This window comes from Crocodylus siamensis, chromosome 5 (assembly GCF_052110815.1).
Source record: "Crocodylus siamensis isolate JL-2025a chromosome 5, ASM5211081v1, whole genome shotgun sequence".
NCBI classification, from domain to species: Eukaryota; Metazoa; Chordata; order Crocodylia; family Crocodylidae; genus Crocodylus; species Crocodylus siamensis.
Window position 1 is genome coordinate 125,739,772 of NC_143399.1, and position 26,823 is coordinate 125,766,594.

Here is a 26,823-nt window from a genome sequence, read left to right on the forward strand (position 1 = left end):
GTTGTAGGAGTAAGGAAGTAAAATGAGGACAATAAAAATAATATGTAGGTGTCCAATAAGGATATGGAGGATCCTTGAAGGACAAAAGTAGGAACTGAAGTCTGTTTGGCTGCAGTAAATGATGTCTCCTATAATCTTGTCTTACTGTATATATTCTCTATTGACTTACCATTTTATCTGGGTAGGATGTACAGACGGACATCAAATATGGTTGGACTGAGCTACCCACCAGCTGTAATTGGAGTACTAAAGGTAATCCTAATTCGAGGATTGTTACCAGAGGCTGAAAGAATACTGTGATAGTTGGTGGAGGTTGTTTTATTCTCCCTCTCATTTTGTCTGCTTTTTATATAGATTACATAGGAAAATGCTTTCAATTGTGGGGGAAAAAACCAGCTGCTTCCCAGGTGTGAGATTTTGAAAGAGAAGACAGGCATGTTATAGCAGCTTATGCATTCAGGTTAACATAAACCATCAAGGTCATGAACCAGTTTGCAGCTAAAGTTGTTATAAGTTGTTGCAAGAAACCATACATAGTCTCTAAATGGGTAAGAGAGATCCCTGTTATACTGGGGTGAGCAAACCAATGCAAATGTTCTATGTATTGAAGTGAAATACATGTTAAATGGATTTCTCTGCTACTTTGCTTGCTTAGTTTGATTAGCAGCTAACAGAGCCATCCCTGGTGGAGGGGCAAATGGAGGCAACTGCCCCAGGCCCCCATGCTTTGGGGGGCTCCGCAGAGCCGGGCCAGCTTCATATCTGGCTGCTCACCACCGTCTCCCCTCCCTGCCCCCCGCTGCGTCCAGGCCTCTCACAGGCTGATTTGCCCTGGGCCCCGCACCCTGCTACAATCATCTCTGGCAGCTAATCACCTACCCACAGACCAGATCCACAGGCCTTTCTATTGAGAGATCTGTACCTCTGATATTACCCTTTACTCCTGTCTTTTCTTAGAACCACAACCAGTAGCTATCATGGATTCCCACAGGGGAGTGCTTGCTCAGGACACCAGGCCTTGCCTGGTCTCTGTTCCTCCTGCAGCTATGCTTGTTTGGCTTCTATAGGTGGGAGCTCTAACTCCTTTCAGTTCTTGAGACCCTGGATGTTCACTGTCTGACTCTCCCTGGTTATCTGTGGGCCTACCTTCCAGTTCAGCTCCTGTGACAGGGATTTCACTTCTTCAAAGAAAGGCATGCACCTTGAATAACAAGCAGTGAAGCAGATACTTCCTCAGCCTGACGAAGGGTATTTATACTTGGAAGCTTGCTAAGAAGAATTATTCCAACTATCTGAGTTAGTCTAATAAAATATATCAGATTTACCCAAAGAACCTTGTTTGCCTATGTCCTTAGACTAGGGTGGCCATCAGATGACATGCTACTTTGTCCTCTATTGATACGAAAGTAGACACCTTTATGTCCTCTGTTTTTCTCTTGAAGAAGAATAGGTTGTAAACATATTAGTCCAAGGTAGGGTGGCCATCCTAGAGGACAGTCCAGTTGTCCTGTGTCCTCTATTGATACAAAACCTGATGCCTTTATGTCCTCTATTGTTCTCTTGAAGTGCACTTCTCTTGAAGAGAAAAATAGAGGACATAAAGGTGTTGAGTTTTGTATCAATAGAGGACAACTGGACTGTCCTCTTTGATGGCCACCCTACCTTAGACCAACATGGCTACAACCCATACCCCCCTCTTCAGCAAAGGCATTTACTGGGGCAAAGGCCACTCAGGAAAAAGACCTTGCCCCAACTCCAAAAATTTAAGCAGTCTTTCTATCCCCTGTCCAACCTGAACACCCCCAAAGTTAGCTCAGCTGTTTTTCTCCTGTCTGCACAGCTGAAGTACCCCCCGCCCCTGACTTTGCAACTCTCAGACTAACATACTCCTATTCAGGCCTTTCCATCCATTGTGTGAAGCTCATTTCCCTCTGCTTCCCTTGATGCTTTCTAACTTATCTCCAAAGGAAGTTTACTAAACTCACCTTGTTGAAGTGTCAAGAAGACCGTTCAATTCCTTATTGATGGATGTGCATCTTGTCTCCTGTGGCAACTGGGCAGCTCTAAGTTTTAGTTAGGGGCTTATTAACCCCTTCTTTGCCCATGTACAAGCTAGTCAGGGAAACTGAGGCAAGCAACAGTATTACAACATAAACACACTTAACCCAGAAATATTCTTATATCATAATCTGACACATCAGTCTATTTGTTTTTGTGTTGTTTTGTTTTTTAAGGTAGAATGGTTCCTTTCATTTAAAGAGTATTTATGGGTAGGGTGGGCCTAGAAAGGGACATGGACCAAGGACTGTTAACCTTTTTGTATTGACTTAATTAACTGAAAATATGTGAAAGAGAGAGTGAGAAATTCAGACAGGTTTATTTAAAGGATGTAAACATAATTAATTCTAGCTAGAAGTCAGGGCACATGAAATGACAGTAAAAGTATTAACTAATTTTGCTGCAAGTGAAATAAGCAATCATATATGGCTGTTCTTTTGAATTCATGGGTATATTTTTTAAGCTATTTTGAGAACATGAATGTGACTGGAGTTAGCAGCAGTAGCTAATACAGCTGGTTGAAATGGGAACAATTTCCCTTGAATTATGTATTATGTTCATATTTGAAATAATGTATGAAGAAAATTTTTCTAGTCATCTCTACCCATTAATGGGATATAGTGCATTCAGTTGTTGGTTTCAGTCCAGTTCAGTTGGATAAGGACAGTGACCACTATTTGCCTGCTTTGAGCTTGCTGTTAAAAGGCTGATGGTCCCAGCCCAGTTCCTCCTGCATAAGTGAGACAAGAGCTAAATCACAATGGAATCCAAACTCCCTTACATTTGAATGGCATGGCCCCTAATACTTTTGAGCATTTGTTTCTGAAAAGGCTTATGGGACATCTGTATTTGAGTTATCCAAAGGTTATCCCAAGGTTGTGACCAATGTAGCAATCTGAATATATGTGGTTAGTATTCACTTCATAGCAAAAGAACAACTTTGATTATGCCTCTATTTGTTTAAATTTTCCCTCCAACCACTGTTTGTCCTGCCAAGCACTCTTTCAGCTGGTATGTTTGAACTGTGGTAAATGCAGAATAAATTCTGTTTTCTAAACAATACATCCTGATTTTTGTTTTTAATCATTAAAAATAAAAACAAGGGTTTTTTTTTTAAACCTTTTAAAATGAAAAAATAAGACACCTCTAGCCTCTACGTAGAAGTTCCTAAGATACCAACACAATATAAGAGAACCTGGGATTTGCTTGGTAAAACTGGGTTGTTACCATTTAGTGACTGAATTCACAGAGAGCACAATACAAATGTAAACAATTTTTTTTAATTAATTTGGCTTCCCCAAATGGTATATGTGATAGTAAAGCAAAACAATAACCACTTATTAACAATAAGCTGTTAAAAATGAGTGGACTTGTATGCTGTTTTCCCAGTCCCTCCTATCCCTATCCCCCACCCACTTTCTTAATCCTATCCCCATCTACTTTTTGAGTAGTTTAAGGACTTTAAGATCTTTTTTTTTCAGGGTGGAACTTTCACAGAGTTGCACCTTTCCTCCCTCTGAACCTTCCTGAAAGAGTTAGGAAATCACAATTTATGACTGATGTGTTAAAGCTTCATCCACAGAACACCTCCCTGAAAGTTTGACTGTTCTCAGTATGTTAGCACTGCACAACTTGTAAAATCAGTTGTGCTGCAATAGATGATTTACTGAGATATGCAGATATCCAGTCTGCTGACAGGACCGAGACCTCAGTGTCCCTTGTTGCTCTTTGACATTCATTGGCCTCCCCTTGGTTTGTCTCTCTCAAGAGGCACATTGTGTTTGATCCTGCCATCCCTGTACATCCAACACTGTCCCTGTTGGAGTGCTGTACATGGGAGGCTTGTGCAATCAGGCTCAAATTGTGGAGGTATGAGATCCCAATCATCCTGTTTAGAAGATAATGCTGCTGAAATGGTTAGATGAGGGCCATCAAGGTAGTTAAATCTTGTTTTAACTTCATTTCCTCCCATCTGATCTTAAGGGGAAGATCCCCACTTGGTGTAACTTGACATGGCTCCCAAACTGTAACAATTTACATCAGTTGCAGATTACCTCTAAACATTTGGCAGAATAATGTAATTTCCAGCAGGATTTTAAGTTAGCTAATAATAAAGGCATTTTTTCTCATAGAAAGTCTGTTTTTTTAACAACACCCAGTGAAAAGTTATCTAAAGCCAATCTCCATCTCTTGCACATGAATCTAAAGGCATCCATATACATGCATAGCTGATATACAATCTTTTTTGATGTAAGTGCCTTGGGGAATTGGGAGTCAACCCCATGACGAAACTTGAAAGTGGAGGAAAGCTTCCAATTTAAAGATGTAAATCTTTAATAGGCACTTTAAGAAGAGCAGTTCAGATATGCTTGGATAGGCTCCTGCAGGAAGCACATCAAAGTTCTCAGCAGTCAGAAAAGATTAAAAAGCTGGTCCCAGGCCAAATACAGCTGCATTGATGATCCTTGTATCATTCTCCTGGCTATAACTCCCCTTCAACCTTGACTGTTTCTGCTGCAGGGATCAAGAAAAAAAAAGAGGACATCACATTGTAATATCTTCTTCTTGGACTAATCCTAACTACAGGCTGTATTTTGCACAGTACTAAATGTGATTTCTACCCAATGATTTCAATAAAAGTAGAGGGTGCTCAGCCTTGTACCAATTAATGCTTTCCCCTACTGCACCCAGCAGGTCTTCACCCCATTTCAAGGTATAATTTCCCACTCAGCAGAAGCAGCAGTTGGAAATCTCCCAACTGGATGTGGCTATTTGACCCTGTTTTATAAAGATTACTTTCACACCAGCATAGGCAGTTAGTGTAACATGGCTGTGATTTTTCTCCTACTGTGAAATTTTCCTGAAAGCCTGGGGGAATACATTTATCTTAAAAAAAAAAAAAAAAAAAAAAGAATAAAATTAGGGTCACCTTAAGTTTCGGATATTTATGTTACGATAATGTGCAATATAAGAATAATATTACAACTGGAATGAATCAATTGCTATCTGGATCTATTTCCCAGGATTATTAGAGGGAGGAAGAATGGAACAGGGTTTTTAATCCCCCCCTCCTCCTATTCTTTATTGGTTTATTTTGTTATTTTGGATTTAATTCACAATGAGGGGAAAAAAAGCATTTTAGAGAGCTCTAGGCTCTGTAACAGTTAGTTAAACTTATACTAAAGTATTGGGTGATTATTCAGCATCATTAAATACACATCATTAAATATGCAGGTAACAAGGTAACTGAATGCTATTTGAACATTTGACTTTGGATACTGTTCCTTCATCTGGTGCTTTGTGATGCATAAAACTACTGAAAAGTTAAAGACACTTTTTTTGTTCAGAAAAAGAAATCATTGCTGCACAGTGTTCCCCCAGGTGCATTTGCGAGTGGGTCTATAAATAGATCAGTGTGGAACAGCAGGATGGAGCAAGACGAGGTGTGTGTATGTATGTGTAGGGGAAAGATAAGGCGTGCATCTGGCTTCTAGGTCTACATATACCCCCTGTCCACTCCAGATGTGTTTGGACATTTTCACCTCCTTAATACAGGTAGATTTTTCAAGGAGCTATTCCTGTGTTCAGTAGGCTTGATCCTACACTGCAAAAATCAATGAGAGTTTTCGACTGACGTCAAAGATAGCATCAGTACCTATATATAGCCCAAACAGTGAAAAGAATATTAATAGCTCTTTGGCTATCTCATGTTTAGATCCTACCTCCTCTTTTGATTTCCTCTCACTTTGGATGATATGTTGGGTGTATATTCCCCAAGTTTGGGCAGAGGCCTAACTAAATCCCGTATCACATAATTTTAAGCATCCTAAGACCACTCCTATAAACGTCTCATTCTTTGCATAACAGACACATTCCATTTCCACTGCTGGGTCCTCTTACAGTTCAAGAGAATAGGATCAGGAATTTGTCTTATGAGCTTAATTGTTGGTTTGTCTTGATTTTAGTTTAGCTTGTAGACAGATCCCCTGGCAAACCCTGCCAGTGTGCATTTGCCTGCCAGCTCTTGAAAGCTGAGTAATGCCCAGTAAAAACAGGACCTCAAAGTTAGGCTGATATTTCTTTCATTATTTTTATCACAAGAGAGACTGCTCTCTTATGCTCCTATCCCCGACTACAAGTTAAAATACGTCTCAGAGAACATCATCTTCTGAGAACTGTAGAGGCTCTGGAGACCTGGGAGCATGAAGCACAGTGGTATCGTTGAAAAGTCTATATTTACTATTCCAAGTAGCTTCAGTGTGGGTTATTTTCCTAGTTTTAGGAGGTAGCACAGTGCTGCAACTAATGCAATGAGGCAGATCCAAACTAAACCAGGTTTTTAAACCTTTTGAGATTCAGACTTTTTTGATTAAAACCCAATATCTTAAGTGACTGGAACCGAATGTACTTCTTTGCCAGGTCTGTGGTGATCATGACATGTTGCAGAGTTAAACAAAATATACTTTGATTAAATAAAATCAGAGTCATCTAGAAACAGTAATGGATATTTTTCTGTGTGTTCCAGACAGTGACACTTTCTCATTTGTTAAAGAGTTGAAGTGGCACTATAATTGCAAAAGGAATGACTGCATAAACACCTTTTTCCTATCCCCTTGCAGAATGTAGACAAGTGGTCCTTCGACGTATTTGCACTAAATGATGCTAGTGGTGATCATGCACTGAAATTCATTTTCTATGAACTTCTCACACGCTATGATCTAATCAATCGCTTTAAGGTCAGTAATTCTGAGTTGTGCTGCTTCTTCCAAATTCACCCTCACCCCCCAGCCTGTCTTTCCAGAGTTTACTAGACTCTGACCAACTTTCATTCCAGCCACACTGTAACTTTTACTGCGTTAGAAGACTTTTTTTTTCTGTATTAAATCTGGCACATAGACTGAAATAGTAGAAATCTCATGAGGAAAAAAATCCCTATTCTAAAGAGATTTTCACCATTTTGCCTTACAGAAATTCTCCCTTGGTCTTTTGCTGCTCTGATGCTCATTTTCTCCAGAGGTTCCCACTTCCTATTGCAGTTTTCTGGGAAGGGTGAATCAGTCAGATTTGTACCCCCAAGCCCATGCATGCCCCTAGCAAAAGAAGTGATATCCAGTTTTCTACTGGCTGGTGGACCCGAGGAATATAGAGATCCACACAACCATCATACAAGAGTTTCTCGAACGTGTAGTAAGAATGGGTGACACCAGCATGGCGGGAGGAGGCAGGGGGCAGGTATTTCAGTTCCCTTGCTCATGCAGTTAGACTTACGTCACCAGTGCTGAGCCCCTGCTTCTCCAAAGCTCACTAAATTCTGCTCTCACATAAGTGCATAGTACTGCTATTGAAGGAAATGAGCACAGCAAGCCTATACAGTACCAGAAAGGAGAATTTGGCAAACATTAACTACATGGAGACTCTGCTAAATAACGCTTTTCTTATGGATGTTTCAGACAACCTGTACTATTTATCATTACAAATCTAGGACACGAGTTATGAAGCAATGATATATATCAGTGGGTCATGGAAACAGACAAACACTTTGTGACCTATTTAGAAATACTTCTCCAGAGGCAGTCAGTCAAGTAGCGCGTGTTATTTTTCATTCTGCATGTGTCTTCAAACAGGCACATAGTACTCCACTGTTTTGTATATGTGTATGCATGTGTGATTCATCTGAAATGTAATTAGGAATGGGCAAGTCAGAGTGGGTAAAATAAACTTCTTGATCCACACTGTCTCTGGCGTGTCTGCTAAGACGCTTTAGGCTATTATTTATTTATGAAACATAAACCAGAGTTTGAAGCACTAAATGCAAGTGACTTCTAAAAATTCTAATCATTAAAGATAATTCTGTCATAAATGTATTTTACTGCTTTAACTTGGTGCTTCTCATTTTAGGTTCCCATTTCTGCTCTCGTTTCCTTTGTTGAAGCATTGGAAGTTGGATACAGCAAACACAAAAATCCTTATCACAACCTAATGCATGCAGCAGATGTAACACAGACTGTCCATTACCTCCTTTTTAAGACGGGTGTAGCAGTAAGTACCTGAACCCCTTTTCTGAACAGACCAGTGCATTGAGATTTCAGAATTTTTGTTTATCAAGGGAACTATATACAAAAAAACTCAGTCACCTTATAGCAGATCTTAATGTTTCTATGCTGGTATTACACTGAAAAGTGCTATATGAATTCTCCCAATTGTTAGAAAACTTGGATATAGTAAAACCCTGTTTATGTTTATAGTAATTTAGAGAGGGAGGTTGCTCTGGAGGCTCAGATATTGTCCTTGAGAGACCTAGAATCTACTCCTTGTTCTGCTATAGACTTCTTTTGTGACTTTGAGCAAATCAATTAGCAGAGGCGACGTGTAGTGGGTGCACGTGGTGGTGCACCCCCTGCAAAAAGTGGGCGGTCCATGATCACCTCTGACCACTGCTGACGGTGCCTGCGGGTGGTCGCCGACCTGCGGTTAGCACTCGCCACCCTCTACCTGCCCCTGCTGACCGTGCTGACGGCATCTGCAGGAGCTCCCCACTCACTACCACCAGGCTCCTGCCGCTGCTGCAGCTGTGCCCCTGCCTCCCGACCACTGAAGGCGTGCACTGTTCATGTCAATTAGGGTCCATACCACATCCCCAACAAATCCTAGAAAGTATGTCCTGGTCTTCTGCCTCAAATTGCTTAGTCAAAAGGGAGAAATATGGTGGTAAAGCCATGCTGGGAGCGTCCCCCCCGCCCAGCCTCTTTCAAGCATACTAGAAGCAGAGGTCTCAAAAAGGTGACAAAGGGTGCTCCAAAAGTGGTTTCACTGCTGCATTTTTGAGTTTGGCACCTGTAGTGTGAGCAGGTGGGCAAGACATGCTGGGATGTCTGCAAGCATATGTCACTGGACCTGAAGTGCAGATCTACCTTTAGTTTCTCAGTTATCCATCTGTAAGGTAGGGAGGGGGGCACTGACATGGACATTGTAATAAATGACGTAAAAGATTCTGTGCTATAGTGATAGAGCAATGTAAGTATATCATAGAGATTTAAATTGAAGTAGAGTGGCACCAATCCCTCTCCGGGAGAGCTAGGACTGGCCCTGCCTGCTTTTCTGTTTCTTTTATGGTGCATGGAGGAAGGCCAGGTCCTGTATTCAAGAATCATTTAATGTTAGAAAAATCTGTCCTTTTATCAAGACACTAACAAAGCTCAATCCAGTAGCATAAGTGAGGGAAGGGAGGGGCAATAGGGGCAAGTGCCTTGGGCACTGACTTGGGGGCAGGTGGTGAAAATAAGCATCTGCTTCCAGCAGCTGTGTGTTCGCATTCGCAATTGTGATCCGAAAGCTGCTGTTTCCCTTTTGCCCTGGGCTCTTGGCCACATCCCTACATTGCTGGCTCAATCTATTTAGCTTAACAAAGAAAAGAATAAGAGGTAACTCAACCATGATCAATAAGCGTCCTGCTTAATTCAGTAGACCATGACATGGTCAAAGCCAGAGACTGGGATCTAAAAGTAGACAAATTCAGACAAAAAATAACGGGGAGAGACATTAACCTGGAGAACTATTTTCTGTGGAGGTGGTGGATTCCCCATTGTTTGATATCTTTAAATCAAGATGGGGAGTCTGTCTGAAACATCTTCCCTAGTTAAGCCAAAATTGAGGGTTTAGGGCAGGCATCCCTTGTGCAATTCTACGGCCCATACTATGTAGAAGCTCAGACTAGATAATTGTGTTGGCCTCTTCTGGCCTTGAAATCTATGTATGAATATAATTATCCTTGGCTCTTGCACTAACAAGGACAGAGACAAGGCTCCCCAGGGAAATAGAGGTAGATGTAAAAACAGAGGTTAAATATTTTACAGATAATTTAAATATTTTACAACAACTTATATTGTTATACAACTGCACAGTGTGATGAGTAGGTTAATAAATGACATTAACTTGTGCTTTGTTTTTACTTAAACACCTTTTTTATTTTCTGCTTTCCAAAATTGACCATATTAAACATTTATACCTGTGTACTGCTTTGATTCCCTCCTTCATAAATAGGCACGAGCCCCATTTGAGCACAGAAGTGAGGAAGAGTTTGTGGCTTACACTGGTACATTTCAATTTTTATGGCTTGCATAATATTCTTTCCTTGTTCAAAGTTTGTAAGTAAAAGCCATGGTACTAGGGAGAAAAAATGAGAAAGCTCCTGGCTGTGAATGGCTTCCAGAAATCAAATTCTGGTTCTACTCCTTGAGAGCTCTTTGCTGTTAGTATCTTATGTCAAAGTTGACAACAGACAGCTATGTGATTTTACTGTATAAATCAGTCACCAGGAACATCATTAGTAATGCTTATGTCTTCCTTTCTTCTTGTTGTGCCTCCTCCTCCTTTTCTTCCACTGAAAAACCTCAGGAGTGATGTTATTTTATGAAAGAGAAACAGAGACCTGGAAAAATGCTAGGGCTGTCTATGCCTTGTTCCAGGTGCTGGTGTAAATGCCTATTTTCTTGCATGCCCCTCGACCAACTCTGCTTTGCACACACTAAACCAAAAATGTGGTAAAACCATTCCCAGAGTGCCCACTGGTGCTGCTTCTGGGCCCCTGTTTACAGCATGCTGAAGAGAAGCCACAGGAATGTGTACCCCAGAACAGCTTCATCACCACCACACCTCTGGATTTGGTGGTGTGCAGGGAGAACAAATAGGCAAGGCCTGCTCAGCAACATAGGTGTCCTATGATGAATGTAGGCTGTCCCCAGGGAACTGATTATAAATGTTTCAGTAAAAGCATAAAATCTGATTGTTAAAGGCTCAAGCACCTAAATGTCTTTTTAAAAAATCTGGACTATGGCACCTGATTCTGATCTCATTCATGCCAGTCACTGCAGATTGCACCCAGTCAGAGAGATCAGATTGGAAACTATAGTAGCAGTGAATAAGCAAAAGCCCATATACTATTCTAAACTCTTTTGTGCAGTTTTGTGGCATACAGATGAAAGAAAACCCATAGAAAACGTGACCACAAAGACTATTAAAGCTTTTTATGTTGTGAATACTATTGTCAACTCAAGTCAGTCCTGAGGATGCAACAACTGTCAGGGCACCTCTGATGCAGCAATAATGAACGGTATTGTAGTTTCATAGTTTCATAGTAGCTAGAGTCGGAAGGGACCTAGGTAGATCATCTAGTCCGACCCCCTGCCTTGGCAGGAAAGAGCACCGGGGTCAGATGACCCCGGCAAGGTGCTCATCTAACTTCCTTTTAAAAATCCCCAGGCTAGGAGCCTGCACCACTTCCCCTGGAAGCTGGTTCCAGGCCCTAGCCGCCCTGTCTGTGAAGTAGCGCCTCCTAATATCTAATCTAAACTTACCCTCCGCCAGCTTGTGACCGTTATTCCTGGTCACTCCTGGCAGCGCACGGGGGAACAGGGACTCCCCCAATACCTGCTGATCCCCCCCTGACCAGTTTGTAGCAGGCCACAAGGTCCCCCCTTAACCTTCTCTTGTGGAGGCTAAACAGGTTCAGGTCCTGTAGCCTCTCCTCATAAGGCCTGCCCTGCTGACCCCTGATCATACGAGTGGCCCTCCTCTGAACTCTTTCCATATCGTCCACGTCCCTCTTGAAGTGTGGCGCCCAGAACTGGACGCAGTACTCCAGCTGCGGCCTGACCAGTGCCGCATAGAGGGGGAGGATCACCTCCCTGGACCTGCTCGAGATGCATCTGTGGATGCATGACAGGGTACGGTTGGCCTTCTTGACTGCCTCCCCACACTGCCGGCCCATGTTCATCGTGGAGTCAATGACGACTCCAAGATCCTTTTCCGTCTCCGTGCTGGCAAGAGGGGAGTTCCCTAACCTGTAAGTGTGGTGCCGGTTCTTCCTCCCCATGTGCAACACCTTGCACTTATCAGTGTTAAACCCCATCCTATTCTCATCCGCCCACCGTTGCAACCTGTCAAGGTCAGCTTGTAGCCTATTGCACCCTTCTAGTGCACCCACATCCCCCCACAACTTAGTGTCATCAGCAAACTTGAACAGGGTGCTTTCTACCCCGTCATCCAAGTCACTGATGAAGATGTTGAACAGTGCGGGCCCGAGGACCGAGCCCTGCAGAACCCCACTGCCCATGTCCTTCCAGGTCGAGAAGAACCCATCCACTACCACCCTCTGGGTGCGGCCCTCCAACCAGTTGGCGACCCATTTGACCGTGTGGGCATCGACACCACAGTCTCCCAGCTTTTTGATGAGGACAGGGTGTAATGGGAAGCGAACCGATTGCTTTTTTCAAACATCATTAAACTGGCACTTTTTCTTATCCTTTGGAGCAGGGGTGTCAAACTCACCTGGTCGCAAGGCTGGATAAGTGTATCTAAGCTGGTCTGCATGCCACACCAGGACCAACCTCCTGCAGAGCACTGGTGGCACCGGGTCCTGCTTCCACACTGCATGCACCAGCCCCTGCATGCCCTACCCGTGTGACATGGATTTGACAGCCCTGCTTTAGAGGACAGTTTTGCTCTGAAAAGGGGCTAAGTAAAAATTACTCCTGCTTATTCAGCAGCCCACTGTTTCTGTGTGCAGAATCATGTTGGCTTAGTCTATAATCATCTGGTCTATTAGTGCTCTCACAGCTACATGACTTTGAGAGAATGAGCTGCCTGTCTCATCTAGACTCAACTAGCCTTTCATTAGGATCCCTATGCCTAATAAAGTCCATTTAGACTCCATTTCAGAAGCAGGGTTATACAGATATATAACGAGAGAGAATTTGAAGAAAAGGGTGAAATCCCAGTATTTGGCCAGTCATATATATGTCTTTGTAACTGATGAAAATACATGAATAAAAGACAGCACTTCTTGTCTTTCATATCCAAAGGTTAAAGGTGTGCGGTGGCAGTTAGAAAAACATCTTTTTACTTGGAAAATGAGCAACCTACATATGAAATTCATTGAGAAAACATAAGCCTGGAACCCCACAAAGACATTTTTTCCAGAGTCAGTTTGCACAGTATAGCTGTACTTTAACAAATCATGTTTATTATGGAGTTAAAGTTTCCCCTCTTGCTCTCCTCCCTAACCTTCCTCTCCCTCCACCCTACACACACATCTGAAGTAGGAGCTTAAGCCTGCTTCTGTGGCGGTAAGTAGAAAAACTCCTTTTTAAATTAGTACCTGGTCTCATGTTTTTTACTCTTTGTCTTTGAGTAGGTCATGAAATTTAATGACACTTCTTTTTTGATGCGTACTTATCACACAGGGTGTAGGGTATAAACCGCAGCTGTTAGCTGGTGCTCCAAGTCATCTTTTGAGGGGCAGACAATGGATTTTGCTGTCAGCTGTCAATTAGAATGATACATAGCAATTTCTATTAAGTTCTTTAATGTCATCTTCACATATTGGTGTCTTTGTTTTGGTACACAGATAATTTGCATTAATTTATTTTCAAAGGAATTGTTTAATGTCCAAATCTATTAATTGTATATGTTTTATCTTCATAGATTAAATACCAGGTTTTCCACTTGCCATGGAAAAACATGGAAAAATGCAGATTTTCTCCTTTAAAGGAGAAAAACATGGGAAACTGTGGGTTTCCTCTTGCAGGCTGGCAGAGCTCCAGCCTGAAAGGGGCTTCTTGGGGCTAAGGGGAGCAGGACACCGGGGGCACCATGTGCATGTGCTCTATAATCCAGTGGGAAAGACCTGGTGCAGGAGGGTGCAGCAGGGTGGGGAAAGTCAGTGCTGCCACCACCAGGAGACCCTCACCAGCCATGTGAGTAAGGTGCCTCCTGCCTACCTGGCAGCAGTGGGGGGTGGGGGGGGCACAATTGCATGCCACTGCCACCTCCCCCACTGCTTCCAGGTTGGCAGGGGCTGCCAGCAGCAGCAACAGTGGCAGTGAGTCTTGCCACTCTGCTCCACCTTCCTGCACTGGATCCTGCCTACTGGGCCACAGAGGCCCCCAAGGGGAGGGGAGCAGGGCAGGCAGCCCTGAGCCCTGCGGTGGGCAGCTCGCATCCTCTCCCTTCATGGGCTTTGCTCAGCTCAGCTTCAGCCACCCATAGAAATTGGTGGCACTGGGTTCTGTGCTCCACTCTGGCCACAGCAGCTACCACCTTCCATGCACGGCAGCCACAGCTCAGACACCACTGGCCAGCTGCAGCTGGCATCCACAGAGCAGGGAGCAGGCAGGATGGAGGTCCCAAGGGCTGGGTGGGTGGGGGACAGAGACTGTGGGTTGGGAGTGAGGGGCCCTGGTGGGGACTGGGGGCTATGCTTCAGGAGTGAAGGGCACCAGCAGGGCTGGGGGTGGGGGGTGCGGAGCAGGGGTGGGCTGTGGGTCTGTAGTGAAAAACACTGGCAGGGCTGGTGGGGCTTAAGGATGATGAGCAATGGCATAGGCAGGGGCAGGGCACCAGCATATCAGGGCTGCTTTTCCAGGATTAAAAAACCTAAACTCTAATGCCAAAATATATACGTATTTAGGAATTATTTTATTATAATCATGGAGACACTGGTAAACTTCCAAATTGCTTTAAAATGGTAAATAGTCAAACATTTTGTTGCACTAACACCTATATATATAGTAACATTTCATTTTAATCATGGAAAAATGTGGATTTGGGGTTTTTTAATCAGATTATTTTGCATTTTTTATCAGAGTATTTGAGATTTTTAAACAAAAAATCAGGATCCCTGTTAAATACCCGTAAGGTTATTGACTTACATTTGACAATAACAATAATTCTTAAGCTGAAAGGCACTCCTTTGGGTTGAGACAGAGGAGAAACAGATGTACATAACAGATGTAGAGATGTATGATGCCCTACAAAAACATGCCTAGAATCAGCTTCTTTGCCTGTGTTACCAACTAGCATATAATCTGAACATTATTTTCTAAAAGCCCTTCAATGATAATGACCGCTAACTGTAACATGTCAAGATCCCAGAGGTGGCTGGGATACCTCATGATGGCTCTGTGACTGTGCCCTGCTCCGCCCCTAGAGCACTTTACTGTCTCTCCTGCCATGCCTTGAAGCTATTTATAATATTTGGGAAGGCTGCCCACAGGTCTTCACCAGGCCTCAGTCCTACTGGACACCTCTGATCTGTGCCTGTGACCAAGCCCCTCACTGGGCTTCATTGGTCCTTAGGCCTCTCACTGAGCCTCACTCTAATCCGCTGTGTCTGGCAGGGCACCCAGAGCCTTAAGGGCTAGTTGCATGGCTCCAAATCCTCTCCTTTCCTGTGGCCCATGCCTCACAATTTTTATAGACCCCAGGGCTCTGTGTTACACTAATATATATGGTAAGGTCAAATCCTGGAATCTTTCTATGTCTTTAGTAAAGTTCTCATAGACTTCAGGGGCTACTGTTGGTGTCAAAGAAAGTCTTGCCTCCATATGAACTGGGTAAAGATTTATTTTCCATTTTAAAAGCGTTTACTTCAGGGTACATTGTCAGCAGTGGTCAGTGTTGGCCCTGGTGTTCTCACTGGGCATGTCTACATGAGACGTTTACTGTGCAGTAGACCAGTTGGCTGCACAAAAAATGCATCTACATGTGTGCTCCTATTAGAAAGGAGTAAACTAATTTAATTTGCAGCAAGATAGTACTTGTAAATACTCCACAGTAGCACATGTGTAGACTCTGATATGGCTGGCTGGGGCACGAGCGACGTCAAAGATGTGCACCAAGGCTGCTCCAATGCATTGTAATTACAGTGTGTTAGAGCTGACTTGATGCTGGACATGGTAATTACACACTCCAGCAGACTAGCATCATGTGTATCTGCATCCCCACACTGAAAAATGGTGGTGGGGGTCCTTTAATTAAAGCTCATTCGATGAGCTTTAGTTGAAGTGCCCCGCTGTCATTTTTCGGCATGGGGACACCAATACGCATGATGCTTAGGGCACTTTAACTAATTAAAGTGCCCCTCCCACCTTCCAGAGCATGTCTATAAATGCCCACTAATGCTCATGTGTAAATGTACCCAATGAAGCCAATAGGAGCTGTGTTTGGCTGAAAATTAGCCTTTTGAAAAATCCACCCTACAGATTTTGGTTCAAATAGGGGCCACAGTGCCTATACATTAGATTAATATTAGTTCTCCTTGCTTTTTCACCAGATAACTTAATTTATTTTTCTCTTCACAACAATTCTAGATCACTTCTAACTTAAATATAGTGGTATTATTTTCTTGAATAGACCTTTTGATAAGTTACTCTGGAGAAGTTTTATGTAAAACAGTTCTGCCTTGATTCTCAAGTTCAAGAGCGTACCTGGGCTATAACTCATTAGAAATATACAGCTCATTTCTGGCTGAATAACCACTGGTAAAATAAATAGATAAAAAAATGTTGCTATCCTTTGGAAATGAGAATTCTATTGATTTCATGCCCTCAGTGGAGGTCATCCTTTGGATACTTCAAAGCTTTCCATTCCTGAGATGTACAAATTCAGCTTTCATTTTTAAATTGAATTTATTTTATTTTTAATCTCCGGCAATTAGTGATAATTTAAAATGCCCTGGAAATGGATACCGCCTTACTAAGTCTTCAGCTGCCTATTTAAATTATAGAATATCATTTTCATATTTTTACATTTTATCAACTTTACATTGCATTTATTTTAGTATCTTTAGTCTCAATTTATACTATTTTGTTAGTATTCTCATGCATAGTTTCAGAGCCAAGCATGACTATTCCAAGCAAACAGTAACTGCTTAAGATAAGTTTCCCCTCTTTTCCCTTTTTTCAGGTTCTGAAAAGGGAAATGTTAAAAAGGGGAATGATAATGAAAAATCAATACATGCAGCTTGTCTGTCTTATTCTTTCACATATATGCATCTCTTGTACAGCTGGGTTAGCTCAGGCCAAGCAGGGAACTTTTGCTGGCACTCCATCTTAAAATATTCACTGTCCATCACTATAATAATACCTGTTTCCCCAAGAGAAATCTACTGACAACAATTTCTGTGGGGGATTTGGTTAAGAGCAGTTTTGAACATATAGAACTCACCTTAATTTATGTGATAGCATAGACATTAAAACTAAACTCAGGAACAACAAAACAAAACAAATAAAACAATAACAATCCTCCCCTTCCACATACCCAACTACTTGAGTTAGGTCAAGAGTAACAGCTTGTATGTATCCAAGACTAAATAAATCCATCTTTTGACTGAGGAGACTAGGAAATGGAAAGATATTTGTCTTTAATTTATTTTCCTTTGTGTGTTCTGGTTCTTAGCTCATTTTGGCAATGAATGTGTATGGCCAATGGACTGAAAAACCCCCATATCTTTCAAGCTCTCTCTTTCTCTCAAGATTTTTGTTATATATGTGAGCAGACTTCTATGTCCCCTGGTTATTGGTACACATGACATGTGAAGTGACAAATATAAAAACAGTCTTTTAGGTTAAATATTTTTGCCTCTTCATTTGAGAAGGTAAGAATGTGGCACATGTGCAATGATTGTAGAACATACATATTCCAAATTAATATCTCTTTGAAAAAGACTGGGATTAGAGTCATGCTCAGATGTACATTGTGGCACTGAAGTCAATGAAATGTTTGTCTGATCAGAGCCTTAAAAATCAGGTCCTTTGTTTTTATAATAGTTTGGATGTAATAAATCAAACTAAGGATTACTACTCCATATAGATCAGTATTACACACTTAAATGAAGAAAAGTTAATGGAGTTTCTTCTGTTTTTCACAAATGGTCTATGCAGTATTTTTTTTCCTGATGCCAGACTGCATGTGCTATTGCCTTTAAGATCTAATGTAGCACAAAGGAAAAAATATACTCCTTTAATAGGAACGAGAGACTCCACAATGCCATATGTCAAGAGAGACTTTTTAGTTTTACTTCACTTGTGAAACATGTTTTCTCTAAATTGTGTGTTTGCTTCTCTCAATTCTGTTCTTTTTTCTGCTGTATTCTACAGCAAATATAGTTCATATCACTAATGAAAGAGTTGAACACGTTTGCCTTTGTTCACATGTAGTAAAGACATGCAGGAGATGGCACTTTCCTGTGTGTAGTTTTTATTCCAATGAACAGCCTAACTATTCCATTGCATATTTCTGTCTTTATCATGTACTCTATCTTTTGAGCCATTAAATATCTTAAACTAAGAAACTTTTCACCAGGAGTTTCATGAAAATCAGTACATTTTCAGAAAGTATTTTGGTTTCAATTAAGAATACGTTTACTAAAAATATCCCATTAAGCTTCCATATGAACTGCCATGGTGGTTAGAGCAATAGTTCATTTAGTCAAGTTTCCCATCTCTGGTAGCAACCAGAAATCTGTTTCCTCAAAGAAAAGGTCTCCAAACTCATAACAAGCAATTATGTTCTACTATAGTGCAAGCATCTTCAGCAATTAATGTGAGTATTAAGGCACGTATACACTTCATTAGCCTATTTAATTTTACTAAGGATATTCCCATTGTTCATTAATATCAAATTCTTTTTAAAAATCTGACTAGGTTTTTTGTCTTAGCAGTATCTTAAAGTGAGTAATTACTTATGATGTAAAAGAAGTGCTTTGTTTTAATCAGTTTTTAGCCTGTTGCCTTTTTGTTTCTGCTAGTGATCACTTCATCGTGTATCACAGGGAAAAATAGGAGTACCTGATTTGCTTCTCTTTATTATTCATTATTTCATATCCTTCTATTTTGTTCCTTCATTATTTTCCTTTTCTCTAAATGAAATAATCTTAACTTTTTTTCAGTCTCTCATTAGACCAAAATCTTTCCTTACATAATCGTTTACTTTATAACTTTTGTATTTCTTCTATGTTCTTTATGAAGTGATCAGAAACAAATTTAACATTCCAAGTTCTGACATTTGGTATATCTAATGGCAGTATAATACATTTGGTATTATTCTAAATTCAATGTACAAAGTTAATTTTTTCCAATTTTTAAATTTAAATGCAATAGTAGACAAAACACAGAGCTTCGAAACATTTTTAAGAGACATACTGCATAGATACGTATAAAACATTCCCCTCTTTTCTTCCTTCCTTTGATTAATTCTGTTGTTTTGTAACCCCTGAATTATTTTCTCCTGTATCAATATTATATAATTAATCTTGATAATTGTTGGTAATTACAATGTGATATCTTTGTGAAACCACAAAATTATATGCAAGTCATAAATTATGGGAGTTCTTCCTGTGACATTGCCTGGAATTGCAGAAGTATATAAAGCTAAGCTATAAAGCTGCTGAAGTGTGGGATTTATGTCACTTGTTCATACCAAATTGGGGGGAAAAAAACCTGCTGGCTATTGTGGTTAATAGCCAGATCATCATAATGATATGGTTCTGAAACTGATAACTTCCTTGGAATAAATGAGCATAAACCATAAGAAGAAGAATAGGCTAATTATTGCTGTAGTTTTGTTTTCTTTGTATCATTTTCCTGTGTTTCTTGGAAATGCATTCCATTTATTTTCTAGATCTGGAAAACCAATCTAGTCCTTTCTGTCTCTGCACAGAAAGGACTTTTGTTTAGATCCATTGGCTCTTCTTAGTAGCTAATTCATTGTGTTTATTATGTCATGTGAACTATAGACATGCCTCATTTCCTTTTTTTTGTTCCCAGTTTGGTATCTTTGATGCATTTCTTTTTTTTTCCGCCTTCAGCCTTGAAGAGTATGTTCTAAGATTGTTTTCATCACCCCTTTCAAAATGAAAAACATTCACATTTCCTTGCTTTCCTCTCCCTGTGAGAGAATCCTGCTGATTTCTCAATCATGCTTAATGGCTTTGTTCTTTTAAAACTAGCCCCATTCTGTGAGACAAAGTCCATCAGAGCCTAGTAAAAGGTAATATTGCCACTTTGATGGGGATTGCATCAGTTCTCTGCAAGAAGCTTGGAATCTTTTGTATTTTCCGTATTGTGGTTGTAGTTGAATTAGGGACTGCAAATTTTCACTCTTTTACCAGCTGTTTTTTCTCTCTCTCTCTACCTCTCCTGTTTCTACCTCCATATTTACAGATCTATTTTAACTGTGCAGTATTTACACCCATTTTTTATTATTGTGTGTTGCTATAATACAGTAGCCCCAATACCCCAATCTGTATTTTCAGTGAGCATTCTCTAATAAAGGACTTTTTATTTCTTTTCAAAGTTGCATTCATCTTCACTTCAAAGTCCATTATACTAACTGGTAGGGGTGTGCAAAATGGGCTGTTTTTGATTCAGATTCAGGCCAAATCAGGGACAATGATTTGATTTGGATCACAGTCCCCGATTCAATTCAGCCGAATCCAAGTCCGGAGATTCAATGCTGATTTGGAGAATCAGCGATTCAGCTAGAGACACAGCTTCACATGTTTTTTCTACATACCTCAAGGTATCAGGTGTGACTCATGAACACTGCAATGCTAGGGTGGATAGAGCATCCCACAGGAGTGTGTGTGTGGGGGCCCCCCATGTGCTCGGCAGCAAATCTGCAAGTGGATTGGAAGTACTTTCGATCTGCTTCCTGGTCTGCCAGGGAGCATGTGGGAGGTCCCCCTCCATGCTCCCCTGGCTTGGTGATTGGTCATGGGTGGACCCCAGGTGCCCCCCCAGACCCAGGAGGCACCAGTCACTAGGCTGAGGAGGTGTAAGGATGCCGCTCAGCACATTCACCGGCAGACCTGGAAGTAAACCGCAAGTGCTTCTGGTCCACTCCCAGGTCTGCTGCTAAGAGCCCTGGGGAGCCCCTGCACTCCTGTGGGAGGCTCCATCCACCCAGCATCTCAGCATTCAGGAGCCACCTGCTACCTTGAGGTATGTAGAATAAACATTTAAAGCTGTGTCTATGTCTGAATCTCCAAATCTTTCCAAATCTATTTGGAAAGTTCTGATTCGATTCAGAGAGATTAAAGGGTCATCTGATTTGATCTGCATTCAGAGATTTGGCCACCGAATCAGGCTTTATCTCTGCTGAATCGAATCAGGGACCGAAGCTTCACACAGCCCTACTAACCAGCGTTATACTGACATTGTAACAGCAACACAGACTTCCATGTTTGCTACTGTCTTTCCAGTTGCATCAGAAGAGTAACAGAGACAAAAAAAGAAAGCCCAGGATCTGAACACATTTTTCAGGATGTGAAAAATCATGCCTGAAGAACATAAGCAAGGCAGTCCTCATTCTCTCTCTTTTTTTTAACACTTCCAAAATGTTTTGCCTGAGGAGTTCAGTAGCTTTCCTGGACAATAGTAAACACCGATTATCCACAGAAAAATACGACACCATAGAAAGGTTTTCCACTGCTGGTGTTCTCCAAGCCTTGTATGGTTCTCGAAGGACCCTGTGTATGGGTGGAAGAGTAATATGATCTCTATGCCAGTTCAACTTTTACCCCTTCTGAAGAAACTACTAAGAATACCATTCTAATGATGGTTTATAGAGCTGGGCTAAATATTTAAAGCAAAATATTTTTAAACAGAAATCCTGATATTTGCTATGATCTTTGCAGTTGTCTTTATGATGAGATCTCCAGTCTGAGACTATCAGAGGTTGGAGAGCTTCTCTACTGGGTGCAAGATGGCTATCACAAATGGAGGGGTGATGATTATGGAGATAGCTAAGGATTGAGGTTGCTTTGTATGTGCAGAGGTGGAGAAACAGTGGTGATCTTATTTATTTATTTATTTGATGAGAGAAAGCTGGATAGAGCCCACCTTACTGTAGGACCAGCCAAACAGAAAGATGTCTCTGCCTTCAAACTGTACTCAGTAATAATAGTACTTTCAGCTTTTTTTTTTTCGACCTGCTACCTAAATATTAGGAGTGTGATGGTGGAACTGCTATGGCACTGGAGACCTAAGTTAGAGCCTAGTCTATTATTGCCAAAGACTACTCTGCATTGGCCCAGTTGTAAATGGGTACCAGGACATTTGGCCTGGGGAGTCAAGGGCAGCCACACGTGATGTTGGCACCATCAGTGTCTTGTGTGATGTTGGCTACAGAAACTGGTATGCCTTTACATTTTTAGGCATGTGGACTGCCTGGCTTGAGAGGACCCTTGATCTTGTTATAAACATTAAGTAACAAATCTTAGCAGCACCCTAAAGATATCAGTACATATTACAGATGGTGAAACTAAGACATAAAATGACTGGATAAGTCAAGGAATATTTCTGAAAGGCTTCTGAGTGACCTGCAAAACTATGTCCCATTTCCAAAGTGGCCTAAGCATTGGCAAATAGGACACATGCATCTAAGTAGTTTAGGCTTTTTAAAAAATGCTATCCAAGGACTTTCTGAATTTTTTTCAAATAAATTATGCAGAGACTCCCTATGCCTGAAGAAGGGTGGCTGTACCCAAAAGCTTGCTAAGAACTTTTTTCCAACTACTCAGCTGATCTAATAAAAGATATCACATCTACTCAAAGAACCTTGCCTTCCTGTGTCCTTAGACCAACATGGTTACAACCAAAAACCCAGCAAATAAGCAACAAGGAATCCATTTTGATGTTGTGCTTTTGCTTTAAAATGGTGTACATTTATTTATTTGCTAAGACCCGTGGTTCAAGAAGTCGCTGGATATTAGTGGGATTCTTTTGTATCCAAGGCTTGTAATGTCAGTGTTCTCAGCACACTTAGGTTCATTACATACTGTATATTTGATGCTGTAGATGTATCTGAACTCATATGGTCAGTATGCATTTATGTTTTGCCGAAAAGTGGCAAACTCTCCTTTTATTAGGCTACTACTTTTTACATTTTTTGTTTTCATTTCTTTCAAAGAAAGTAAATGTTCCATCTTTTTATGTCAGCTTTTTTTGGTGTTTGAAATCTTTAAAATATTTTGCCAGGATTTAATGTATTTAGCTACAACTTCAGGAAAAATGCTAGTTAAGCTTTCATGTAGAAGTTTGCTTTGGAACATCTGGAAGGCTTTAGGGAAAAGGCAATGATGTGAAGTGTGAATTGTCAGCATGGGAGAACTTGCCTTAAAAAACGAAAGCTTTAATGCCTGAGAAAATGACAGCTTATCTGATTGCTCTCTAATCTTTTTTTTTCAGCACTGGCTGACAGAGCTAGAGATATTTGCTATGATCTTTGCAGCTGCCGTCCATGACTATGAACACACTGGAACCACCAACAACTTTCACATTCAGACACGGTGAGACTCTTGTGAAATTGTTGAAGCAGTGAGCTGTGTAGGGAGGAATGCTTGCAAAGAGCAGCCCAAGAGTAGATGGGAAAGAAGTGCCAAAGCTTTTGTCTTAATTTAGGAACAAGATTAACTTCCTTATGCTATATTTTATATTCTGTTGCTCAACCATTTACTACGGAATCCACAACTGTAATCTTATGTGCAGTGTCTCTCATTTTAAAGTGAGGTTGAATGAACAACTTCTTTTCCCTATAAAGAACCAAACATACTGATCTGTTTAAATTTGAAAATCCAAAGGCTTAGTCAAGTGAAAATGGATATTAATAAATAAAACCAGAAATGAACAGAAAATACAGGCTTTGCCAATACCTTTCCCTGTATAATACCACACCTGCAGCAATAGAATGTATTTTACGATGCTGCAGTGACAAGTCATGATACCTGTTTTAAAAACACTGGGGAACACTGGAGCCGTCAGTTAAATGGCCAATAATTTGATTGGACCAGGGCCATTTTGTAAGTAGACTATTTTTTTGCAATATGTACAGGGAGATTTTCAGATGCACAAAAGGCAGTTGGATGAGTAAAGTCCATTGACTTTCAGCATTAGGTAGGTCTTTAACTACTATTTGTGACTTTGACAATATTCCCCTTTGTGAAAAAGGTCAGATATTCTCAGCAGTAAGTCTCTTGGTATCCATGGTTACACCATAAATTCTTTATATGAAATAACTGATTCATTTCTATTGCCATGCTCTCTTTATATAAAAGCACAGTTTTGTGTGAAGGGGCACTGGGAAGGGGGAGGGGACACAGGGAGGCGAGTATGTTTTGGGCATACTGAGAAGAGCCTCCTGCCTCTGTGCTAGCCACAATCCAGTCCTTGAACTCCCAACATGCAAGGGTTAAATAATTCTCACATTCTCCAAAGGGATCTAGGAGAGTTAGGGAAAGCTGGAAGTCTAATCTTTCCTCTGCAACATTGGCCATGAGAATTAGGACAGCATGTATGGAAGAAATACACAGCTCCCTCCAAATAGGTTACACGAGGAGCCACCCGGGACCGTACTCACCCAGTCCTCCCATTAAATGTCACTGAGCAGTTTTCAGATGCAGACCAACCCAAGCATTCAGACCAGAGATCAGCATTCTCAGATCCATCTATACTGTGGAGCTAAAAATAAAGCAGTTCAGTTAGGAAGCAGATCTGTTTGCATTTCTGGTCAGGTCAAACTACTTTAGAACCGGTGGAGTGTAAGTACACTTGTGTCTTGTTTAAGCTGATTGAATATTCAAAAATCTACTGGAGAGATGGACAGACAAACAAGATACTGCAAGGTAGGTGAGGGTGTAAATGTACTACCTGTTAACTATTCTGTTGTAACTGCCCATGCGTACACATTTACTTTTAATGAAACTGGAACATTATTTCACACTTCTTGGTACCAAGTTTAGGCACCTACACTGTTGCATAAATCTTGTAACTCCATAGTTGGAAAAAATAATACCTCCATACAAATTTAACCTGAGTTAGAACTGAGCAAAAAGCCTTGCGATTTCATCCAAAAATTCATATATGCTCTTTTAAGTCTTTAATGCAGAGCTTATGCGAGTCTTAAGCAATGAAGAGGATTTGAAATTAGGGTGGATTACTATCATCTGGCTTTTTTCCAGCTGGCCCAATCATACTGCATACAGTAGAACAGCAGCTGTAAAAAAGCATTGTTTGTCACATACAACATGGCCCAGAATATAAAACACATCTTGTTTTTGAAAGGCGGAATGAAAAAAAAGGTATTTCCTTGTAATAAGTTAATGAAAGCAGCAGCTAGGGAACTGAGCCTGCTTATTGTTCTGCTCCATGTGGTTTGCTGCAGATTTTATTTTCAGTTTTACCCAGAAAGTGGTAGAACCTGCTCTTACCCTCAGATATAATGCATGTTCCAATTTCCAGCAACTGGTTTTGGTGGGGAAAGGTGTATGTTGTGTTAGAAAATACGGTATATATTTCACAATAGTTAGTCAACATTTTATGCAATCAAGAATCTTAGTTTATGTAAAGAACCATATTTTTTCTATGTTCTTTTGAAATTTTAGGTCAGATTCAGCCATTCTGTACAATGACCGATCTGTGCTGGAAAACCACCACGTAAGTGCGGCTTATCGTCTTTTGCAAGATGATGAAGAGATGAACATTTTAGCTAATCTCTCAAAAGATGACTGGAGGTAAGAATATGCAGCAAGACCAAATGGAAAATTTGCAGTGAGAATGTTTGCTATTCCTGAGTTTTATGAATAATTATATGTATTTTTTATTTTAAGAAAACAGGGACTTAAAAGAAGTCTTATTTATTTGCCTTTTCACTTCTTGCTCCTTTATTCCTAGCATCATGAGCAGAAGGAGTGTGCAAAACAGGCCATATTCAATTCAGATTCTGATTTGGCCTGAACTGGGGACAGTGATTCTGTTCAGTGATTCGGATCACTGTCCCCAATTCAATACAGCCGAATATGAATCTGAAGATTCAGCCATAGCCACAACTTTAAATGTTTTTTGTAGATACCTCAAGGTACCAGATGCAGCTCATGAATGCTGCAATGCTGGGGCAGATGAAGCATCCCACAGGCATGTGGGGGGGCTCCCGTGTGCTCAGTGGCAAACCCAGGAGTGGACTGGAAGCAGTTCTGGGTCCACTGGGAAGCATGCTTGCCCCCCACCCCACCTCCCTGGCTCAGCAGTTGGCCATGGGGAGACCCCAGGTGCTCCCCCAGATCCAGGAGGCACCAGTTGCTGAGCCAGGGAGGCATGGGGGGCCCCCCCCAGTGTGCACCACGGTGAACCTGGAAGTGGACCAGAAGTGTTTTTTGTCCACTTCTGGGTCTGCTCCCGAGTGCACTGGGGAGCCCCCCATGCTTCTGTGGGATGCTCCATCCACCCCACCATCACAGCATTCATGAGCTCCTTGGTACCTTGAGGTATGTAGAAAAAAACACTTAAATTTATGTATATGTCTGAATCTCTGAGTCTTTCTGAATCTCTCTGAATTGATTCAGAGGGTTCTGATTCAATTCAGAGAGATTAAAGGGTCTCCTGATTCAATTCAGATTTGGAGATTCAGCCACCAAATTGGACTGAATCACCACCGAATTGAATCAGTAACCAAAGCTTCTCGCAGCCCTAATGAGCGGTGGATCAAGATTTATTATTTAGATTTTCTTATATTCTAATAGGCTCTCCTTGATATTCCTTTTCCCACGTATAGACATTAAAGAATATCAGGCTGGACTGATTTTTTACTGTACCTTACAGCACAGTAGATATAAACCGTGACCACTCTAAGGCCCCTTTACATTGCCATTGCATTAGATATGGAATTTAGTTTAAATGAGAACGAGGTCAAGCTGAATATAAAGTGGGGAAATTTACATACCAAGGATGCGGAAAAAAGCAAACTTGAAAATAGGGGTGTAGGTTGTGTTCTTTCAGGAGTATGCAAGTAGTTTAACTAAATTGTTTAATTCAGTTTAAATCTATTCTGGGTTGCTTAATATTTCTTTTCCTCATTAGGGCCTTATTTTGAAGCTGCCATATGTGAAACATCTGTGGAAAAGAGCCCCTTATTTAGATCCATGATAATGCCTAT

At 41.1% G+C, this 26,823-nt stretch overlaps 1 protein-coding gene across 6 annotated transcripts in view; it reads left to right on the forward strand.

The window, feature by feature from the left end:
• Positions 1-26,823, forward strand: part of PDE1C (phosphodiesterase 1C) — a 483,633-nt gene that overhangs the window by 369,077 nt on the left and 87,733 nt on the right. For all 6 annotated transcript variants that reach the window (XM_090050244.1, XM_090050248.1, XM_090050249.1 and 3 more), the window contains 5 exons: positions 186-252; positions 6,678-6,794; positions 7,957-8,097; positions 23,085-23,185; positions 25,277-25,405. In XM_090050244.1, the coding sequence (XP_089906370.1) occupies positions 186-252; positions 6,678-6,794; positions 7,957-8,097; positions 23,085-23,185; positions 25,277-25,405 (555 nt within the window). The remainder of the gene's footprint in view (positions 1-185; positions 253-6,677; positions 6,795-7,956; positions 8,098-23,084; positions 23,186-25,276; positions 25,406-26,823) is intronic.